This window comes from Amphiura filiformis, chromosome 17 (genome assembly GCF_039555335.1).
Source record: "Amphiura filiformis chromosome 17, Afil_fr2py, whole genome shotgun sequence".
NCBI classification, from domain to species: Eukaryota; Metazoa; Echinodermata; class Ophiuroidea; order Amphilepidida; family Amphiuridae; genus Amphiura; species Amphiura filiformis.
Window position 1 is genome coordinate 30479036 of NC_092644.1, and position 20001 is coordinate 30499036.

Consider the following 20001-nt stretch of genomic DNA (forward strand, 5'->3'; position numbering starts at 1 on the left):
ATTTCAAAAGCAATTTGATAACTATGGAACGGATCATTTTCTGCAAGAAAAGTTGGAAAACATACATTTTTATAGGAACTAGGGTAAAAACCCATGGAAATGCTACAAAATCTTACTAATCTGTTGGTACATATTGATCAATAGAGGTAGTCACTGTGACGTCAACGCCGCCATCTTGTGGGTACAGAGTGCCTTGTTGCTGAGATCACCACCTTGACGTTTGACTGAAGAGGTGCATCATGCGCTGCGACTTCCACATAATCAGGGGCGTAATGTCTAACGCATGACATGCAGAACAGCAGTACCCACAAGATGGCGGAGCCCCCAGAAAAGGTTGACGGCCTCTATTGATGAAACTGTCGCAATTCTGTCAGAATATAACGACAAGCATGATGTTATTTATAATTGCATGAAGACCGAATTAAAACTAGTGGCAAATGATGGTCATAGATCACAAACCTAGGTGGGGCGTGTTGGTGTTGTGGAGGTATCTGAATCCTGCAAAATTTTCCAAAAATTTTCCCCTGGTCATGACGTTTGTTGTCACCGAGTTTGAGTCCCTTTCTCCTTACGGATGTCCAGAAAATGCAATTTTAAAATTTGACCCCAGATGACCTTTGACCTGGCCCCTGCAAAATGTTCAAAAATGTTTCCGTGGTCATCAAGTTTGTTGTCACAGAGTTTGAGTCCCGTACCCCTTACAGATGTCCAGAAAAGACATTTTAAGATTTGACCTCTATATGACCTTTGACCTGACCCCTGCAAAACGTTCCCCTGGTCATGAGATTTGTCGTCACCGACTTTGAGCCCCATACCCCTTACAGATATCCAGATAATACAATTGTAAGATTTTACCCCCTTAATGACCTTTGACCCCAATTCTGTATAGTTATAGGCGTGTGGTATAGCCGATGCCATCATTGTACTATATATAATATGTGACAGAAGAAGCAGTTTGAAGGTATTAGGTTAAATACCGGAAATGCCCTCTTAATGACCTTTGACCTCAATTCTGTTTAGACCCTATGGCCACTGGATATAGCCGATACATATGTGCAAGCACAGACCATAGAACTTTCTAGGGCAAGTGACATAATTGTAGGGTGTAACATGTAGGAGGAGAAGCAATTTGAAGTTATTGTCAGAAAGAAGAAGAAAGAAGAAAGATCGGATAGCAAAACAGTACCTAGCTCGGTGGGGGGGTTGTTGTAAATCCCCCAGCTAGGTAATCAACATGATCAATGCTTATCATCTGCACATTATTATAATATCCACAACAACCATGACAACCGCCAGTGAACTTCTGAATGGTGAATCGGAATAAGTGGCTGACATCACCTGCTTGGAGGTCAGTGAAATTAGAGTTGTGACTGGGTTGCAGCAAGGGGTGGTTTTATTACCCAATTGGGAATCAACTTCCAGCTGCAAGTCTGATTCTACTTTTGATCTCTGTTCTGACCATGCTCACAATATAGTATACTTCCATGATCATATGTGCAAGTGACATAGCATTTTGAATTTGTTACAGAGTATGAGTTTTTTTGTACCCAAATTTGTCAAAGGTTATTCAATGAATATACAAATTATATTGGGGTTCAAGAACTGGGCCCTGATAGATGAGTCTCTGTTGCCAGCGGAAGAACAACACGACTGATTCTAATACCTAGGTGGGTGTAAACCCACCTAAACCCACCTAGGTAAAGACTAGTTTGCATCTTACGTGATTGGATGCTGATCTGCGCAGTACAGCATTTTTGGGGAATTTTGGTCTGGTTGTCAGGACGTCATACGCAAACTAGTCTTTTTAATTAGGTCTAAAATTATAGGCCGACAATGTAAATATCTCTCAACCAAATATTCCTTCCACTTGTTCAAGAAAAAACAAAATGAAAATAATGAGTTGGCAAACTTAAAAAATTGATGTCATCACACAGGTATGTGTTGTTAACAGCAAAAGCAATAAAAATTACTTCAATATAATATGCAAGATATAATAGAAGTTTATTTCCAAATGAGCAAAATTTAAAATAATAATTATGTACAATAATTATGTAGCTAGGGGCTATGGAAAAGAACTCAGCGAGAACTTTACAAGGACACAGAACCCGAACACTATATAAGATAAAACAACCTAGAATACATGCAGTTGGCCTTCACAAGAAGATTTAAAGCAAAATAATAAATACACAAATAGGCCTGGGCATAATTTAAAAACATAGAAGCCAAAACATGTCAAACACAAAATACTGGGCCAAAATGTACCAAAAATTTAATGTGCATCAGCATTTGGCCCAGTTTTATACTTTTCTCATTTTGGCTCATTTTAGCATTAAATTGACAAATTTCTAAATACTTCATATGCAATTGTCCCACCAAGTCATTTTAAAGTAGAGGGTCAGCATGATAATTTGGAAATTTTACCCCCTTGGCTCGGTGGCCCCGGAACGCCCCTGACTTTTAATTAATGTGCAATGTTGGACCAGTTGTGGTTCAGATCTTGCCCTAAGGTATTTTAACTTGCCCAGATATTTAGAATATAAAACCTAATGCTACTTGCCCATACAAAATCATACAGCACCAAGCAAATGTCACACACAAAAGCAGGATGGAGAAAACAACTGTTCTTTTCATTTTATTTCTTCCTTACTTCCTTCTTTCCTTCCCTTAGGATAAAAAACAGAAAGGAAGTTTGGTAATTAAAGCTAAACGTATGATTCTTCAAATTTTGTTGACGAGTGCATGCCTACAATCACCGCCAGAATTCATCTCTGAATTTGGTCAATCAAAATATGCATACTGTGCAGGTATTCAGGTTAGCAACCAATTATGGCACGCCTCTGCTCTGACATAAGGCGCAACATTCTTTTGATTGATTACAAAGATGCCTATATCATATATTGAGCCAATCAGAGATATGGTAAGAATGGCGGCGCTATTAGGATTAAGCTTAAAAGTGCTCTTTAAAAGCTTTATTTTTGATTGGTTACTCATACAGTCAACATTAATAGTAGGGATGACCAATGAACCATCAACTTGATTAGAACACTCCCATAGACATGCAGGGAGCTCAACTGTGCACCGCTTGCACAGACATTTCTAAATTGAGCTCATTCTTTTATATTTCATAATTTTTCTGTAAAATTGGGGATGTTAATGCCAATTATGTTTTGTAACTATCTTGCAAATTACAGCAACATAACTTATTTCATTTTCCTGTAAGTGTGAGTCAAAATTGGTCCATCGCCACAGTGCGCTTAATTGCCAGTGGCTGAGTTCAGCACTGCTCAAGAATGGCACAAAATATTCATGTCAATAAGATCAGGTGAACAACGTGGCCTACTGAGCTGTAATTTGGCAGAGTTGCCAGTAATACCTCTATCATACCCTCTGTAAAAAGGTTAATAAATTGAACAAGTAGATCTCTAGTTACAAATTAAATCACCAGCTTCCCTTTGGAATTTCCATTCGAATCATGCTAAGAAGACACCTTTCTGAACATAAATGTGAAGTTTCGTGCTCATTCGATGTATTGTTCACCTGATTTCAACCCTAAACGTTTTCTTATATTTAGGCCTATACCATCTACAACTTGCTGCTGGCTATACCTTGTTTAGAACTTTCAAAAGAAGTACCTGAATGTGCAACCATAACTGTTTCAAAATAGCCCATGAAAGTCATGCAGCTAACTTCGAGGTCATGCATTGAATTGTATTGAATACGGAATACTACGGGAACCAGCACCTTTTGTTTATAGAAGTCACACATGAGCATGATGAGTGAAGTGGATAACCTCTATTGTTGTGAATGAGTCAATGACCTTCAATGACACTTAAGATTTTCTTTGCATATACCTACTAATTGGTCATATTAAACCCAATAACATTGACATTTTTGGTTGTGAAAAAAAAAGTTCACCTGTACTTAGTGCAATTTTGATTTTGTGCCATATCGGCCATCTTGGATGATTTTTGCCAAATGTTCTCTAAATGCATGATTTCAATGCCTCGGTTTGAAAAAATAATTTATGCCATTGACTAGTAAAGTGCCATTTCATAAGAAACCCTTTGATACTTTCACAATATGTTGTTTCATGTTTGCATATATGTTAAAATAAAGAAATATATAAAGGTAAATATATGCTTATGCCAATTTTGCTCCCAATTGCTATTTTTGGACCTTGTCATTTCATTTCGTTCCAATGACCGGTCAGAATGGGAAACTTTGAAAATTCATAATTCAAAAAGTTTTTGACCGATTTTGACCATTTAACCACCAAAATACTTCTATTGATGAGTTCTATCCAGAAAACGATCTTTTGTAGCAATAGGGGCAACATGAAATTTTGATGGTTATCCCTATTAATAGGTAAATTTTCACGGGAAAATTTTCTGGACACGTGACCAATGCGTATCAATGTAAGTGTAACCTCGAGCCTGATCTCTGACCCCGGCGGTGACCTCGCTATTCAAGTCTTAGTAATTTTGAATTGGAATAGTATTTTTGACATAATTTTGATAGAAATTTGTGCATTGCAAATTTATTGAATATTATGTTATCTTAATTTTTCACAATATCATCAAAACGTAATTTCAAAAATATCTATCTACGGAAAAAATATTTATCTCACGGAAACTCTTACCATAACATTATTAACTTGCGATAAGTAACTTATTTTGCCTCAAAGGAAGAATTCTTCCTATTCAAATACATTGGAAGAACACCCGCTGTGCTCGGGGTCACATTCCATAATGCTAATATGTCTGCGCCCATGGGTGTCACGTGTCCAGAAAATTTTCCCGTGAAAATTTACCTATTAATTCTGACTGTCATATGATTATATCAAATAATCAACCAATTAGGGGACTGTACATGTAAAGAAAGGCAGTAGTGCCCACATGGTTAACATTTACAACTCTCATTTAGCCAATGGGGAGGTGTTAATTTGAGCCCTGAATTGGGCTAGGAATTAAAAGGAAACTTTCTTTTCTTTCCCCTTTATCCAAAGCAGATATGTGTGACTCTGTACATGCACTCTCAATTGTTCACTGTGTTTAAAGCTCTCTTTGCATGTACTGCATTTGAATGGCTTCTCTACTATGTGAGTATCATTGTGTTGTTTTAGATCATTGAAATTCATGAAACTTTCACTGCAAAATGCACATTTGTACTTTTTTGAATCCTCTTTTTGATGTTTGTACCTTTGTTTCAACTGTTTGCTTGCATCCAGTTTCAAATCATTACTGTGTTTAAAGTCCTTTTTACATATTACGGGTTGTGTACATTTCTCTTCCTTTTGAATATACTCATGGTTTTGCAGGTGACCTGACTGTGTGATGTCATCCTGGCCATGCATGAGTTGCAAGTTCAGCAACAGATTTTTCCGATTTGTTGTCTTGCCTTGTTTGCTGTGCGCCAAATTCTCGTGTATGTCCAGTTGCACTGACTGTATTACATCACTTATACCGATTGATTCCTTGATAATATGTTCATGAATTATTTGATGCTTTTTCATGTCAGTTTTCCGTCTGAAGCCCTTGTTACATACTTGACATCTAAATGGCCTCTCATGTGTGTGGCTATATTTATGTCCTTTAAGGGTACTACTCTGTGCAAAGCTTTTATTGCATATTTGACATCTGTAAGGCTTCTCCAATGTGTGAGACCTCAAATGTTCTTTTAAGTGACTTTTAAGTTTGAAGTCTTTATTACAGAATTGACATTGGAAAGGCCTCTTTTCACTATGAATTTTTTGATGCCTATTAACATTATACATGGTTTTAAAGCCTTTTTTGCATATACTGCATTGATATGGCACACATTCTCGGCTAAGTTCATGTGTTTTCATACTCTCCAACTCCGTAAAGACTTGATTGCATAATTTACATTTGTATGGTTTCTCTTTGGTGTGGATCCTTAAAGGTTGGTGTGTTACTTGATGCTGTTTCATGTTATTTTTCCATTTAAAGCTCTTGTTGCATATTTGACATTTAAACGGCTTCTCGTGTGTGTGGGTGTATCCATGTCTTTTAAGCCCACAATTCCGTGCAAAGCTTTTATTGCATATAAGGCATCTGTAAGGCTTCTCCAATGTGTGAGTCCTCAAATGTCTTTTCAAGGTACTGTTATCTTTGAAGCCTTTATTACAGAATTGGCATACGTACGGCCTCTTTTCACTGTGAACTTTTTGATGCCTATTCAATTCAGAAATGGTTTCAGAGCCTTTTTTGCATATACTGCAATGATATGGTGAACATTCTCGGCTAAGTTTGTGTGTTTTCATACTCTCTAACAAATGTTGATTGCATACTTCACATTTGTAAGGTTTCTCTTTGCTGTGGATCCTAATTAAATGTTGCTTCACATTGAATGCTTGTGTGAAGCCTTTATTACAATGTTGACACCTGTAAGGCTTCTCTGTGGTCCTGGTGCTTTCAACATCATGTAGGTGTTTTTCAATGTGGCCTGGCGAGTATAGCATTTATTGCCTCTGGTTTGATAACAGTAAGACTTCTCCTGAATCTCCTCCTTAATATCACTCCATTGATGCAAATTCTTGTAAAGCTTCTCTTCAGAAGTAGAGTTCCATTGGTGTGATTTCTTGCCATACCAATCTGGTCTAATCCTCATCTGGTGGCGACGAAGATGAATCATGTATCTCAGAGTGTCATAGAATTGTCTTCTGCAATATTTACAGATGTGTGGCTTCAGGTAGTAGTGCAAGTTTTGTGGCATTCTGCAAGTCATGTTCTGAAAATGGGGAAAATTTGATATTCAAAGTGGTAACTTTTGCTACAGAGAGGGGATGTTAGTTTGGCAAAGGAGACTGTCATGATCCAAGTCCGAGGATTGCAATATAACCCGGCAGACAAACCTCTGAATGAACTCCAGGCGACTTGATAGGGTTTTGGTTGAGTGGGTGCCAGGCAGAGCTGCTAGATTCAATAAATGGATGTACCAGGAAAATGTACAGAGTACAACAAAGGTTTTGTGGAGCAAGGCATTAGCCAGTGGGGTGTTTAGGGTGTCCAAAATGGTCAAAAATATGTCCTTATTCTACAAAATCAGGGTGTCCACTTCCTATTCACTCCATTGTGATTTACTTATTACATTTGGCAATAAGCACATTGAGCAATGTTGCTCATTGTGATTTACTTATTACATTTGGCAATAAGCACATTGAGCAATGGTGCTCATTGTGATTCACTTATTACATTTGGCAATAAGCACATTGAGCAATGGTGCTCATTGTGATTTACTTATTACATTTGGCAATAAGCACATTGAGCAATGGTGCTCGTTGTGATTCACTTATTACATTTGGCAATAAGCACATTGAGCAATGGTGCTCATTGTGATTTACTTATTACATTTGGCAATAAGCACATTGAGCAATGGTGCTCATTGTGATTCACTTATTACATTTGGCAATAAGCACATTGAGCAATAGTGCTCATTATGATTTACTTATTACATTTGGCAATAAGCACATTGAGCAATGGTGCTCATTGTGATTCACTTATTACATTTGGCAATAAGCACATTGAGCAATAGTGCTCATTATGATTTACTTATTACATTTGGCAATAAGCACATTGACCAATGGTGCTCATTGTGATTCACTTATTACATTTGACAATAAGCACATTGAGCAATGGTGCTCATTGTGATTCACTTATTACATTTGGCAATAAGCACATTGAGCAATGGTGCTCATTGTGATTTACTTATTACATTTGGCAATAAGCACATTGAGCAATGGTGCTCATTGTGATTTACTTATTACATTTGGCAATAAGCACATTGAGCAATGGTGCTCATTGTGATTCACTTATTACATTTGGCAATAAGCACATTGAGCAATGGTGCTCATTGTGATTCACTTATTACATTTGGCAATAAGCACATTGAGCAATGGTGCTCATTGTGATTTACTTATTACATTTGGCAATAAGCACATTGAGCAATGGTGCTCATTGTGATTCACTAATTACATTTGGCAATAAGCACATTGAGCAATGGTGCTCATTGTGATTTACTTATTACATTTGGCAATAAGCACATTGAGCAATGGTGCTCATTGTGATTCACTTATTACATTTGGCAATAAGCACATTGAGCAATAGTGCTCATTATGATTTACTTATTACATTTGGCAATAAGCACATTGAGCAATGGTGCTCATTGTGATTTACTTATTACATTTGGCAATAAGCACATTGAGCAATGGTGCTCATTGTGATTCACTTATTACATTTGACAATAAGCACATTGAGCAATAGTGCTCATTATGATTTACTTATTACATTTGGCAATAAGCACATTGAGCAATGGTGCTCATTGTGATTTACTTATTACATTTGGCAATAAGCACATTGAGCAATGGTGCTCATTGTGATTTACTTATTACATTTGGCAATAAGCACATTGAGCAATATTGCTCATTGCGATTCACTTATTACATTTGGCAATAAGCACATTGAGCAATGGTGCTCATTGTGATTCACTTATTACATTTGGCAATAAGCACATTGAGCAATGGTGCTCATTGTGATTTACTTATTACATCTGGCAATAAGCACATTGAGCAATGGTGCTCATTGCGATTCACTTATTACATTTGGCAATAAGCACATTGAGCAATGGTGCTCATTGTGATTTACTTATTACATTTGGCAATAAGCACATTGAGCAATGGTGCTCATTGTGATTTACTTATTACATTTGGCAATAAGCACATTGAGCAATGGTGCTCATTGTGATTTACTTATTACATTTGGCAATAAGCAAATTGAGCAATATTGCTCATTGCGATTCACTTATTACATTTGGCAATAAGCACATTGAGCAATGGTGCTCATTGTGATTTACTTATTACATTTGGCAATAAGCACATTGAGCAATGGTGCTCATTGTGATTTACTTATTACATTTGGCAATAAGCACATTGAGCAATGGTGCTCATTGTGATTTACTTATTACATTTGGCAATAAGCACATTGAGCAATATTGCTCATTGTGATTTACTTATTACAATTTGGCAATAAGCACATTGAGCAATGGTGCTCATTGCGATTCACTTATTACATTTGGCAATAAGCACATTGAGCAATGGTGCTCATTGTGATTTACTTATTACATTTGGCAATAAGCACATTGAGCAATGGTGCTCATTGTGATTTACTTATTACATCTGGCAATAAGCACATTGAGCAATGGTGCTCATTGCGATTCACTTATTACATTTGGCAATAAGCACATTGAGCAATGGTGCTCATTGTGATTTACTTATTACATTTGGCAATAAGCACATTGAGCAATGGTGCTCATTGTGATTTACTTATTACATCTGGCAATAAGCACATTGAGCAATGGTGCTCATTGCGATTCACTTATTACATTTGGCAATAAGCACATTGAGCAATGGTGCTCATTGTGATTTACTTATTGCATTTGGCAATAAGCACATTGAGCAATGGTGCTCATTGTGATTTACTTATTACATTTGGCAATAAGCACATTGAGCAATGGTGCTCATTGTGATTTACTTATTACATCTGGCAATAAGCACATTGAGCAATGGTGCTCATTGCGATTCACTTATTACATTTGGCAATAAGCACATTGAGCAATGGTGCTCATTGTGATTTACTTATTACATTTGGCAATAAGCACATTGAGCAATGGTGCTCATTGTGATTTACTTATTACATTTGGCAATAAGCACATTGAGCAATGGTGCTCATTGTGATTTACTTATTACATTTGGCAATAAGCACATTGAGCAATGGTGCTCATTGTGATTTACTTATTACATCTGGCAATAAGCACATTGAGCAATGGTGCTCATTGTGATTCACTTATTACATTTGGCAATAAGCACATTGAGCAATGGTGCTCATTGTGATTCACTTATTACATTTGGCAATAAGCACATTGAGCAATGGTGCTCATTGTGATTTACTTATTACATCTGGCAATAAGCACATTGAGCAATGGTGCTCATTGCGATTCACTTATTACATTTGGCAATAAGCACATTGAGCAATGGTGCTCATTGTGATTTACTTATTACATTTGGCAATAAGCACATTGAGCAATGGTGCTCATTGTGATTTACTTATTACATTTGGCAATAAGCACATTGAGCAATGGTGCTCATTGTGATTTACTTATTACATTTGGCAATAAGCACATTGAGCAATATTGCTCATTGTTATTCACTTATTACATTTGGCAATAAGCACATTGAGCAATGGTGCTCATTGTGATTTACTTATTACATTTGGCAATAAGCACATTGAGCAATAGTGCTCATTGTGATTTACTTATTACATTTGGCAATAAGCACATTGAGCAATGGTGCTCATTGTGATTTACTTATTACATTTGGCAATAAGCACATTGAGCAATGGTGCTCATTGTGATTTACTTATTACATTTGGCAATAAGCACATTGAGCAATATTGCTCATTGTGATTCACTTATTACATTTGGCAATAAGCACATTGAGCAATGGTGCTCATTGTGATTCACTTATTACATTTGGCAATGAGCACATTGAGCAATAGTGCTCATTGTGATTTACTTATTACATTTGGCAATAAGCACATTGAGCAATGGTGCTCATTGTGATTTACTTATTACATCTGGCAATAAGCACATTGAGCAATGGTGCTCATTGTGATTTACTTATTACATTTGGCAATAAGCACATTGAGCAATGGTGCTCATTGTGATTTACTTATTACATTTGGCAATAAGCACATTGAGCAATGGTGCTCATTGTGATTCACTTATTACATTTGGCAATAAGCACATTGAGCAATGGTGCTCATTGTGATTTACTTATTACATTTGGCAATAAGCACATTGAGCAATGGTGCTCATTGTGATTCACTTATTACATTTGGCAATAACCACATTGAGTAATGGTGCTCATTGTGATTTACTTATTATTACATTTGGCAATAAGCACATTGAGCAATGGTGCTCATTGTGATTCACTTATTACATTTGGCAATAAGCACATTGAGTAATGGTGCTCATTGTGATTCACGTATTACATTTGGCAATAACCACATTGAGTAATGGTGCTCATTGTGATTTACTTATTACATTTGACAATAAGCACATTGAGCAATGGTGCTCATTGTGATTCATTTATTACATTTGGCAATAAGCACATTGAGTAATGGTGCTCATTGTGATTCATTTATTACATTTGGCAATAAGCACGTTGAGTAATGGTGCTCATTGAACACTAAATTAAAGGGAAGCCCTACATACAAAGCGCACATTAAAAAAAAAGGGGGGAAACTAGACAAACAGACACACAGAAAGGGGAAGGGAAGCAACCAAAAGCTATTCTTGGATCACTTTGACTGCAAGCCTTGACCGTGACGGTATGCAAGATTGAACAAGATAAAACATGTTAAGGTAAGTCATTCCATAATGAGGGTCCAAGATGGAAGAAACTTCTTGACAAGACAAACAGACACATACAGAAAGGGGAAGGGAAGCAGCCAAAAGCTATTTTGAAGCACTTTGACTGACGCCTTGAAGGCAGTCAAGATTGAACAAGAGACAACAAGTTCAGGTAAGTCAGGAGTCAATCTGGACCTCAAGAGAGGGGATGTTAGTTTAGCAAAGGAGACTGTCATGATCCAAGTCTGAGGATTGCAATATAACCCGGCAAGCAAACCTCTGAACGAACTCCAAGTGACTTGATAGGGTTTTGGTGAGTGGGTGCCAGGCAGAGCTGCTACATGTATATTCAATAAATTGATGTACCAGGAAAATGTACAGAGTACAAAAAAGGTTTTGTGGAGCAAGGCATTAGCCAGTGGGGTGTCAGGAGTCAAACTGGACCTCAAGAGAGGGGATATTATTAGTTTGGCAAAGGAGACTGTCATGATCCAAGTCCGAGGATTGCAATATAACCCAGCAGGCAAACCTCTGAATGAACTCCAGGCGACTTGATAGGGTTTTGGTTGAGTGGGTGCCAGGCAGAGCTGCTATATTCAATAAATTGATGTACCAGGAAAATGTACAGAGTACAACAAAGGTTTTGTGGAGCAAGGCATTAGCCAGTGGGGTGTCTTTAGGGTATCCAAAATTGTCAAAAATACCTTATTCTACAAAATCAGGGTGTCCACTTCCTATTCACTCCATTATAAAAATCAGAATATTAGGAAGTCCAAATTAAAAACAGGGCATCCAAATAACACCTGGACACCCCTCTGGCTAATGCCTTGTTGTGGAGCAAGGTGGAAACTCTGACGGAACCTCCAATGGATCAGGCCGATGATCCTATGACCATTCTTACAATTGACATCAATGTGAATATTCCATAATAATTTGCTAACAATGTGAATTCCAAGAAAGATTATGTCAGTAATTCTATCGATCGGTTGGTTGTGGAGGTGTAACTGTAGGGCCATGTAAGGATTGTTTTCATGATCATGGCTTTGGTTTCTTTGGCATTAGAAAAGGGAGTTACTAAAAAACCATCATCTTGAACATCTTGAAAATCATATATCCTGATTGTTGCTTATTGGTTTGTACAGAGTAGTGTCATCAGCATAAAACTAATTTGCTACCTGCGGAGAAAGGGATGAAAGATATGTTGTTGATAAAAAGCAAGAAAAGAAGGGGCCCCAGGACAGAGACCTAAGGAACCCTAGATACAACAGGAATAAGACAAGAGGAACACCCATGGAAGGTAACAAACTGCATCTGTCTGTAAGGTAGGAAATAATAATCATGACAGCAGTTGACCAGATATACCAAAAGCACTTAAGTTTTTGCAGCAAGAGTCTGTGTGGCACTTTATGGCAGGCTTTCTTTGCCAGATCAAAAAGAGCAACCAAACATCTTTTGGGTTTGATAACATTGTGCTAAGGTGGCTGTGAGGATGGCATCTGTGGTAGATGAATTCAAATTGCATCTTGCATGTGGGAGAGAATGCTTATGAATAACCTTTTCTGAAATCTTAGAAATGATGGGTTGGAGAGAGATGGGACAGTATTTTGTAAAGGACGCTTTGTCCCCAGATTTGAGAATAGGAATGACACAACATAATTTCCAAGCTGATGGGACCTTTCCAGAAGATGAGGAAAGTACCTTAAGCATGCCACCAGATATACCAGCAGCAGATGAAGAGTTCCAGAGAAAAATGACTTCCTCAACAGAACAAAATACCGGAAAGATTACATGGAGGATGGTAAATACTGAATGGAGTTTCAGAAAGAAAGCAGTAAAGAATGCTAAGCACCCTGGTGCTGGTATATGTCTTTAAATACGATAAGAACCACTCAAGTTCTAGGCCATGCATTCCTACACTCAATTTGCATTGTAAAAAAGTAAAATCAGGAACATCATTTGGTGTTTTTTTTTACTTGGCCTTTATGATGCTAGATAAACAGTCTAAATTACAATCAACCCCAATACAGAGCTCCAATAGAAGGTATGATCATAAAAATAATCCCAGCAGAGAGTCTCAGACAATAAATGACAAAATAATCCATGAAAATGTTTTTGGACGGCATCCTCCACATAGTAGAGACCATTCCATTTAGATTTAAAGATTTAGCTAGTTAAAATATCTTAAACATGACATTTTTGGATAAAAAATTTGACAAAAGTCCTACATGTACATGTATAATAGCGTAACCGTTGCCATGGACATTTAAGCGCTTAAAGCGCCAATCTGGCTTGAAATGTGTGTGTGGGGAATTCGGCCTGAATTGTCAAAACTGGCTAAAAGAACAAAAGTGTGGTCATTTTGCACATCCCCCCCCTCCCCTCCTGGGATTCACGCCCATGGCCATGGAAATGGAATAGAACCCCAACTTGGCAGAAAAGATTCTCCAGACTTTCTTGAACATAATTTCGTTTGTCCAGTTGAATCATCTATCCAACGAAACCATTAAATAGCACTTTTGGCTGCACAGCCTCTTGCTGTACAGGGTTGTAACTTTGTAATAACTTTGCTGTCGGGCACCTGCCCGCCTGGCGTGGAAATTGAGGATAATAAACTTGTAATATCACAACCCTGAGTTGAGCTGCCCCAGAGCTCCCAGCTAGCTGTCAGATTTTATGTTATATTTTTGTGTAAATTGTGCTTTTTAAATAATAGTACTATGACTCCAGGCAAATGTCGGGCTGGCAACATTTATGTCAGGCTGGCAACTGTTAGAGTACACCCCCCTGCTGTATGTAGTGGCATAGTGAGGGGGCGAAAGGTGGGCAAGTGCCTTGGGCGCCACCTTGATGGTGGGAAAAAATAAAAGGTGGCGACCAAAATGAAACTCAACATAAAAAATCAAATACATGTACAATAATTGTTGGCATGAATGTTGTGTTTTTGTTGTTGATGTTGTTGTATGTTACATTGGTGCCGGTCGGGTGTTGGCAAAGGGGGGAGGTGGACTCTGACACAAAGGGGACACTTTACTGTTGCACTCAATGGGAGAAATTGCAAAACATGTCATAAAATAAATACCTCGTGGTGAAACAATTCAAAGAGTTTGAGACTGTTGCATTCAAAATCTAGTCAGATTCGCTAAAGCATGACACCGTGTAAAGCTATGGAAGTTCAGAAGTATACACAGCTGATCACGACGGGCAGTCACATCAAAATGCACTTCAACAACATTTTGGACTGTCCAAAATTGGTCATCTTTACTCAAAAGATACAGTTGACTGGAATTTTGTCCAAAATTTTGAAGAAACTTTTTCGAATATCTGACCTGCGCCAGTTGTAGTAACTACAAATTTCGAACGTTTGAGGACTTGTTCTCAAGTTGTAGCAGGTGCCATAGGGTGTCTTGAGTGTTAATTGTTTGAATGTCACAAAATATTAAAACTTAAGGGCATTTCGTGATCCACAGCATCATCCCCCCACTTTTCTCAAAAAAAGGTGAGATTTTTATATCAATGGAAACCTCTGGCTACATTATGTTTATGAACAAATAATTTCTTGCAGACTAATTCATTTAGCAAAGATATCGTGAAATTTTAATTACAATTACAACACATTGTCTATGGAGCAATACACATAATCATGCATAACTCGCAAACACAAAATCGGAATGAACTGAAATTTGGGGAAAAGCTTTTTCCGTGGATATCTACTGAAAAATGTCATAAAAAGAGGATAATAGGATCACGAAATACTCCATTAATATTGACAAGAATTATCAACCTGTTTAACCTCTCCATATATTCATACATTGCTCACCAGTGTTTTCATATCATATTTTGTGGTGAAAAATTATTACAAATGTGTAATTTTCAGTCATTTATGGAGTAGCGATTTCTCCGTACCGAAGGCTAAGTATGTATGTGAATGCACATTAAACACAGTATACAAACGCATACACAGCACTTGTTGGAACTCCCGGTCGGAGCCGGGGGTTTCAATTTTGGAACTGGACCTGCGCATACCGTTAAGTCAATAAGTGTGTATTTCCCATATATATACAAACAAAATGGCGTGAGCCAGTCCGTAGGTACAGCGTATCGTAGGACTGATGAGTGAGTCTCATGAGTCTAAGACTATGCGTGCGCGTGCACCTTTAGGGTTAATCCGAGGTGCTCTGACGATAACACTCCGATCGCCATGTAATCTACATTCTACACTTTTAACAGTAGGCCAGTGGGACAACGAAACCGCTACGTGAACGAGGTACCTATTTTAGCAAAAGGGTTTTAAAATCCTTGTTTAATATGGTGCTTTTCAATAATTGATTGTCGCGGATGGTGTACAGGCCACAATGGGAGTGAACCCCCCCTGGGTATCAATGATATCATTGCATGAGAGGGTCAATTTTTTTAAGCTTACCTTAGTTACCATGCTTACCATTGCATTGATTGTCATTGACATTGTAATTGTATCATTTTTTTTGCAATCATGGCATCGTATCAGTGACACATGACAAGTATAACTTGAATTTACACGTTCATGTTCAGGTTGTGCGAGTATACATTAGGAAGTTAATGCACAGTAACGGAAAGAAAAAGAAAAAGAATGCAAAACCTTACATGTACCTCTTTACGGTAGAAAATTAGAAATTGCGAATGTGACAAAAAATTGACAAATTTGAAGAGAGCCCGTGACCGGCGTTCCGGGCGCACACCACCAATTCAGCGTCCCATTGAAATACACGTGAAAAAAATTGTGTTATGTCACCTTTTTGGTGATCCAAGTTCATGTATAGGTCTCAAACTTTTATATAGGCTAAAACATGCTTCTCTTTTTGGAAAAAAAAAATCCATAGATTGGCCCAAAATACCTCAAAATATGATTTTGTTTTTACCGAACTCGCATTGATTTGGTGGTGTACGCCCTTACTGACGCTCGTCACCCAAGTAGTCCAGCCGTAATGAGTAGGGAAATCAGGGAAATGATAGACAGTGCACGATTTGAGGTTGGTAATTTGGCATGTTTTTTGGGTTCCACAGGAACGAGGAACAGAATTCAGAATATGAGTCCCAAGAGGAAAGCATCAGTTTGAAAATAGAAAGCAAAAGATTTGCAAAAATGAAATGATCTGTCAAATGGATTTTAAAAAAATATGCAAATTAAAAGCAAAATTTAAAACACACACCATGCGAGATTCACTAAACCAGCCCTGAAAAACGGAAACAAACTGAGCCAAATGAAAGAAACCAGCATGAAGGACTCGGTTGGCAACATGAGGAACAATGGAACTAAAATAATAAAAATATCAAAGAAATTAAAAGACAACAATCGGAAACAGTGAAATCAAAACACACAAATAATTAAAAATAATTTAAAAAAAAATCTTCATTGGGCATGGAAACAGGGGAACAAGGTAAATAAAAAGAAATAAAATTAAAATAAAGTTGATCAAAATTTTTTTTTCATGAGGCATGGGAACAGGGGAACACGGGAACAAGGTAAATAAAAAGAAATATGTGATTCACTAAACCAGCAAGAAGAAATTGACTGACAACATAAGGAACAAGGGAACAAAACAATAAAAATAAAAGAAATTGAAAGACAACCATCGGAAACAATGGAAAAATACTTAAAATAAATTAAAAAAATTCTTCATGAGGCATGGGAACAGGGGAACACGGGAACAAGGTAAATGAAAAGAAATAAAATTAAAATAAAATTAATTAAAAAATTGTTCATGAGGCATGGAAACATGGGAACAAGGTAAATAAAAAGAAATATGTGATTCACTAAACCAGCAAGAAGAAATTGGCTGACAACATAAGGAACAAGGGAACAAAACAATAAAAATAAAAGAAATTGAAAGACAACCATCGGAAACAATGGAAAAATACTTAAAATAAATTTAAAAAATTCTTCATGAGGCATGGAAACAGGGAACAAGGGAACATGGTAAATAAAAAGATATAAAATTAAAATAAAATTAATCAATTTTTTTTTCATGAGGCATGGGAACAGGGAACACGGGAACAAGGTAAATAAAAAGAAATATGTGATTCACTAAACCAGCAAGAAGAAATTGGCTGACAACATAAGGAACAAGGGAACTAAACAATAAAAATAAAAGAAATTGAAAGACAACCATTGGAAACAATGGAAAAATACTTAAAATAAATTTGAAAAATAAAATTCTTCATGAGGCATGGAAACAGGGGAACAAGGTAAATAAAAAGATATAAAATTAAAATAAAATTAATCAAAATTTTTTTTTTCATGAGGCATGGGAACAGGGGAACACGGGAACAAGGTAAATAAAAAGAAATACGTGATTCACTAAACCAGCAAGAAGAAATTGGCTGACAACATAAGGAACAAGGGAACAAAACAATAAAAATAAAAGAAATTGAAAGACAACCATCGAAAACAATGGAAAAATACTTAAAATAAATTAAAAAAATTCTTCATGAGGCATGGGAACAGGGGAACACGGGAACAAGGTAAATGAAAAGAAATAAAATTAAAATAAAATTAATTTAAAAATTGTTCATGAGGCATGGAAACAGGGGAACAAGGGAACAAGGTAAATAAAAAGAAATATGTGATTCACTAAACCAGCAAGAAGAAATTGGCTGACAACATAAGGAACAAGGGAACAAAACAATAAAAATAAAAGAAATTGAAAGACAACCATCGGAAACAATGGAAAAATACTTAAAATAAATTTAAAAAATTCTTCATGAGGCATGGAAACAGGGAACAAGGGAACAAGGTAAATAAAAAGATATAAAATTAAAATAAAATTAATCAATTTTTTTTCATGAGGCATGGGAACAGGGGAACACGGGAACAAGGTAAATAAAAAGAAATACGTGATTCACTAAACCAGCAAGAAGAAATTGGCTGACAACATAAGGAACAAGGGAACTAAACAATAAAAATAAAAGAAATTGAAAGACAACCATCGGAAACAATGGAAAAATACTTAAAATAAATTTAAAAAATTCTTCATGAGGCATGGAAACAGGGGAACAAGGGAACAAGGTAAATAAAAAGATATAAAATTAAAATAAAATTAATCAAAATTTTTTTTTTTCATGAGGCATGGGAACAGGGGAACACGGGAACAAGGTAAATGAAAAGAAATACCTGATTCACTAAACCAGCAAGAAGAAATTGGCTGACAACATAAGGAACAAGGGAACTAAACAATAAAAATAAAAGAAATTGAAAGACAACCATCGGAAACAATGGAAAAATACTTAAAATAAATTAAAAAAATTCTTCATGAGGCATGGAAACAGGGGAACAAGGGAACAAGGTAAATAAAAAGAAATAAAATTAATTTAAAAATTCTTCATGAGGCATGGAAACAGGGGAACAAGGGAACAAGGTAAATAAAAAGAAATAAAATCGATTTAAAAAACTCTTCACGAGGCATGGAAACAGGGGAACAAGGTAAATAAAAAGAAATAAAATTAATTTAAAAAATCTTCATGAGGCATGGAAACAGGGGAACAAGGGAACAAGGTAAATAAAAAGAAATAAAATTAATTAAACAAATTCTTCATGAGGCATGGAAACAGGGGAACAAGGAACAAGGTAAATAAAAGAAATAAAATCGATTTAAAAAACTCTTCACGAGGCATGGAAACAGGGGAACAAGGGAACAAGGTAAATAAAAAGAAATAAAATCGATTTAAAAAACTCTTCACGAGGCATGGAAACAGGGAACAAGGGAACAAGGTAAATAAAAAGAAATAAAATTAAAATTAAATTAATTAAAAAATTTTTCATGAGGCATGGAAACAAGGGAACACGGGAACAAGGTAAATAAAAAGAAATACGTGATTCACTAAACCAGCAAGAAGAAATTGGCTGACAACATAAGGAACAAGGGAACAAAACAATAAAAATAAAAGAAATTGAACCATCAGAAACAATGGAAAAATACTTAAAATAAATTTAAAAAACTCTTCATGAGGCATGGAAACAGGGGAACAAGGTAAATAAAAAGAAATAAAATTAAAATAAAATTAATTTAAAATTTTTTTCATGAGGCATGCATAGGTTTCATTATCATTGAGGTATAGGACTTTTTATTTTTTCGGAGAAGAGCAGATAGGGCAACTACTTGATTATATTTCTACATATTCATACTACATACTCTGAAAAGTTTAGAAAATTCGCACATGTCCATTTTTTTTAAATCACATTTTTGTTCCTAAAATGGGGGTTATAGCGCCCTCAACGGGCACTCTCTCCATAGGGCTACATGTAAAGACCAGTTATAGACAAATGGCCCTAAAATAAAACGGACTCGTTCATTTTTCCTCAAATTTTGCATATGATGTAGATTTAACATCTGGAATGTAATGCAAGTGGTGTCGTTGCTGCTCTTCTAAATTCATTTATAAAATGTCCGCCCCAGACCAAGGTGGAAACAAGGGAACACGGTAAATAAAAAGAAATACGTGATTCACTAAACCAGCAAGAAGAAATTGGCTAACAACATGAGAGGGCTGTGCAATAAGGAGCGATCGTTATTTACGACAGGGGAGAATGGACATTTTGGGGGG

General features: G+C 36.5%; 1 protein-coding gene across 1 annotated transcript; it reads right to left on the bottom strand.

Moving 5' to 3' along the window:
* Positions 1-4661: 4661 nt before the first annotated feature.
* LOC140137613 (uncharacterized) lies at positions 4662-16087 on the bottom strand. Its single transcript, XM_072159349.1, has 2 exons — positions 16051-16087; positions 4662-6747 (listed from the first exon to the last, which is right to left on the bottom strand). Exon 2 carries the CDS (start codon positions 6476-6478, stop codon positions 4967-4969), a length of 1512 nt encoding a protein of 503 aa, XP_072015450.1. The 5' UTR covers positions 6479-6747; positions 16051-16087; the 3' UTR covers positions 4662-4966.
* Positions 16088-20001: the final 3914 nt, after the last annotated feature.

What these genes read in the sequence shown, in the direction of transcription:
- LOC140137613 (XM_072159349.1), bottom strand. Translation starts at nt 6,478, where the DNA reads ATGCTATACTCGCCAGGCCACATTGAAAAACACCTACATGATGTTGAA.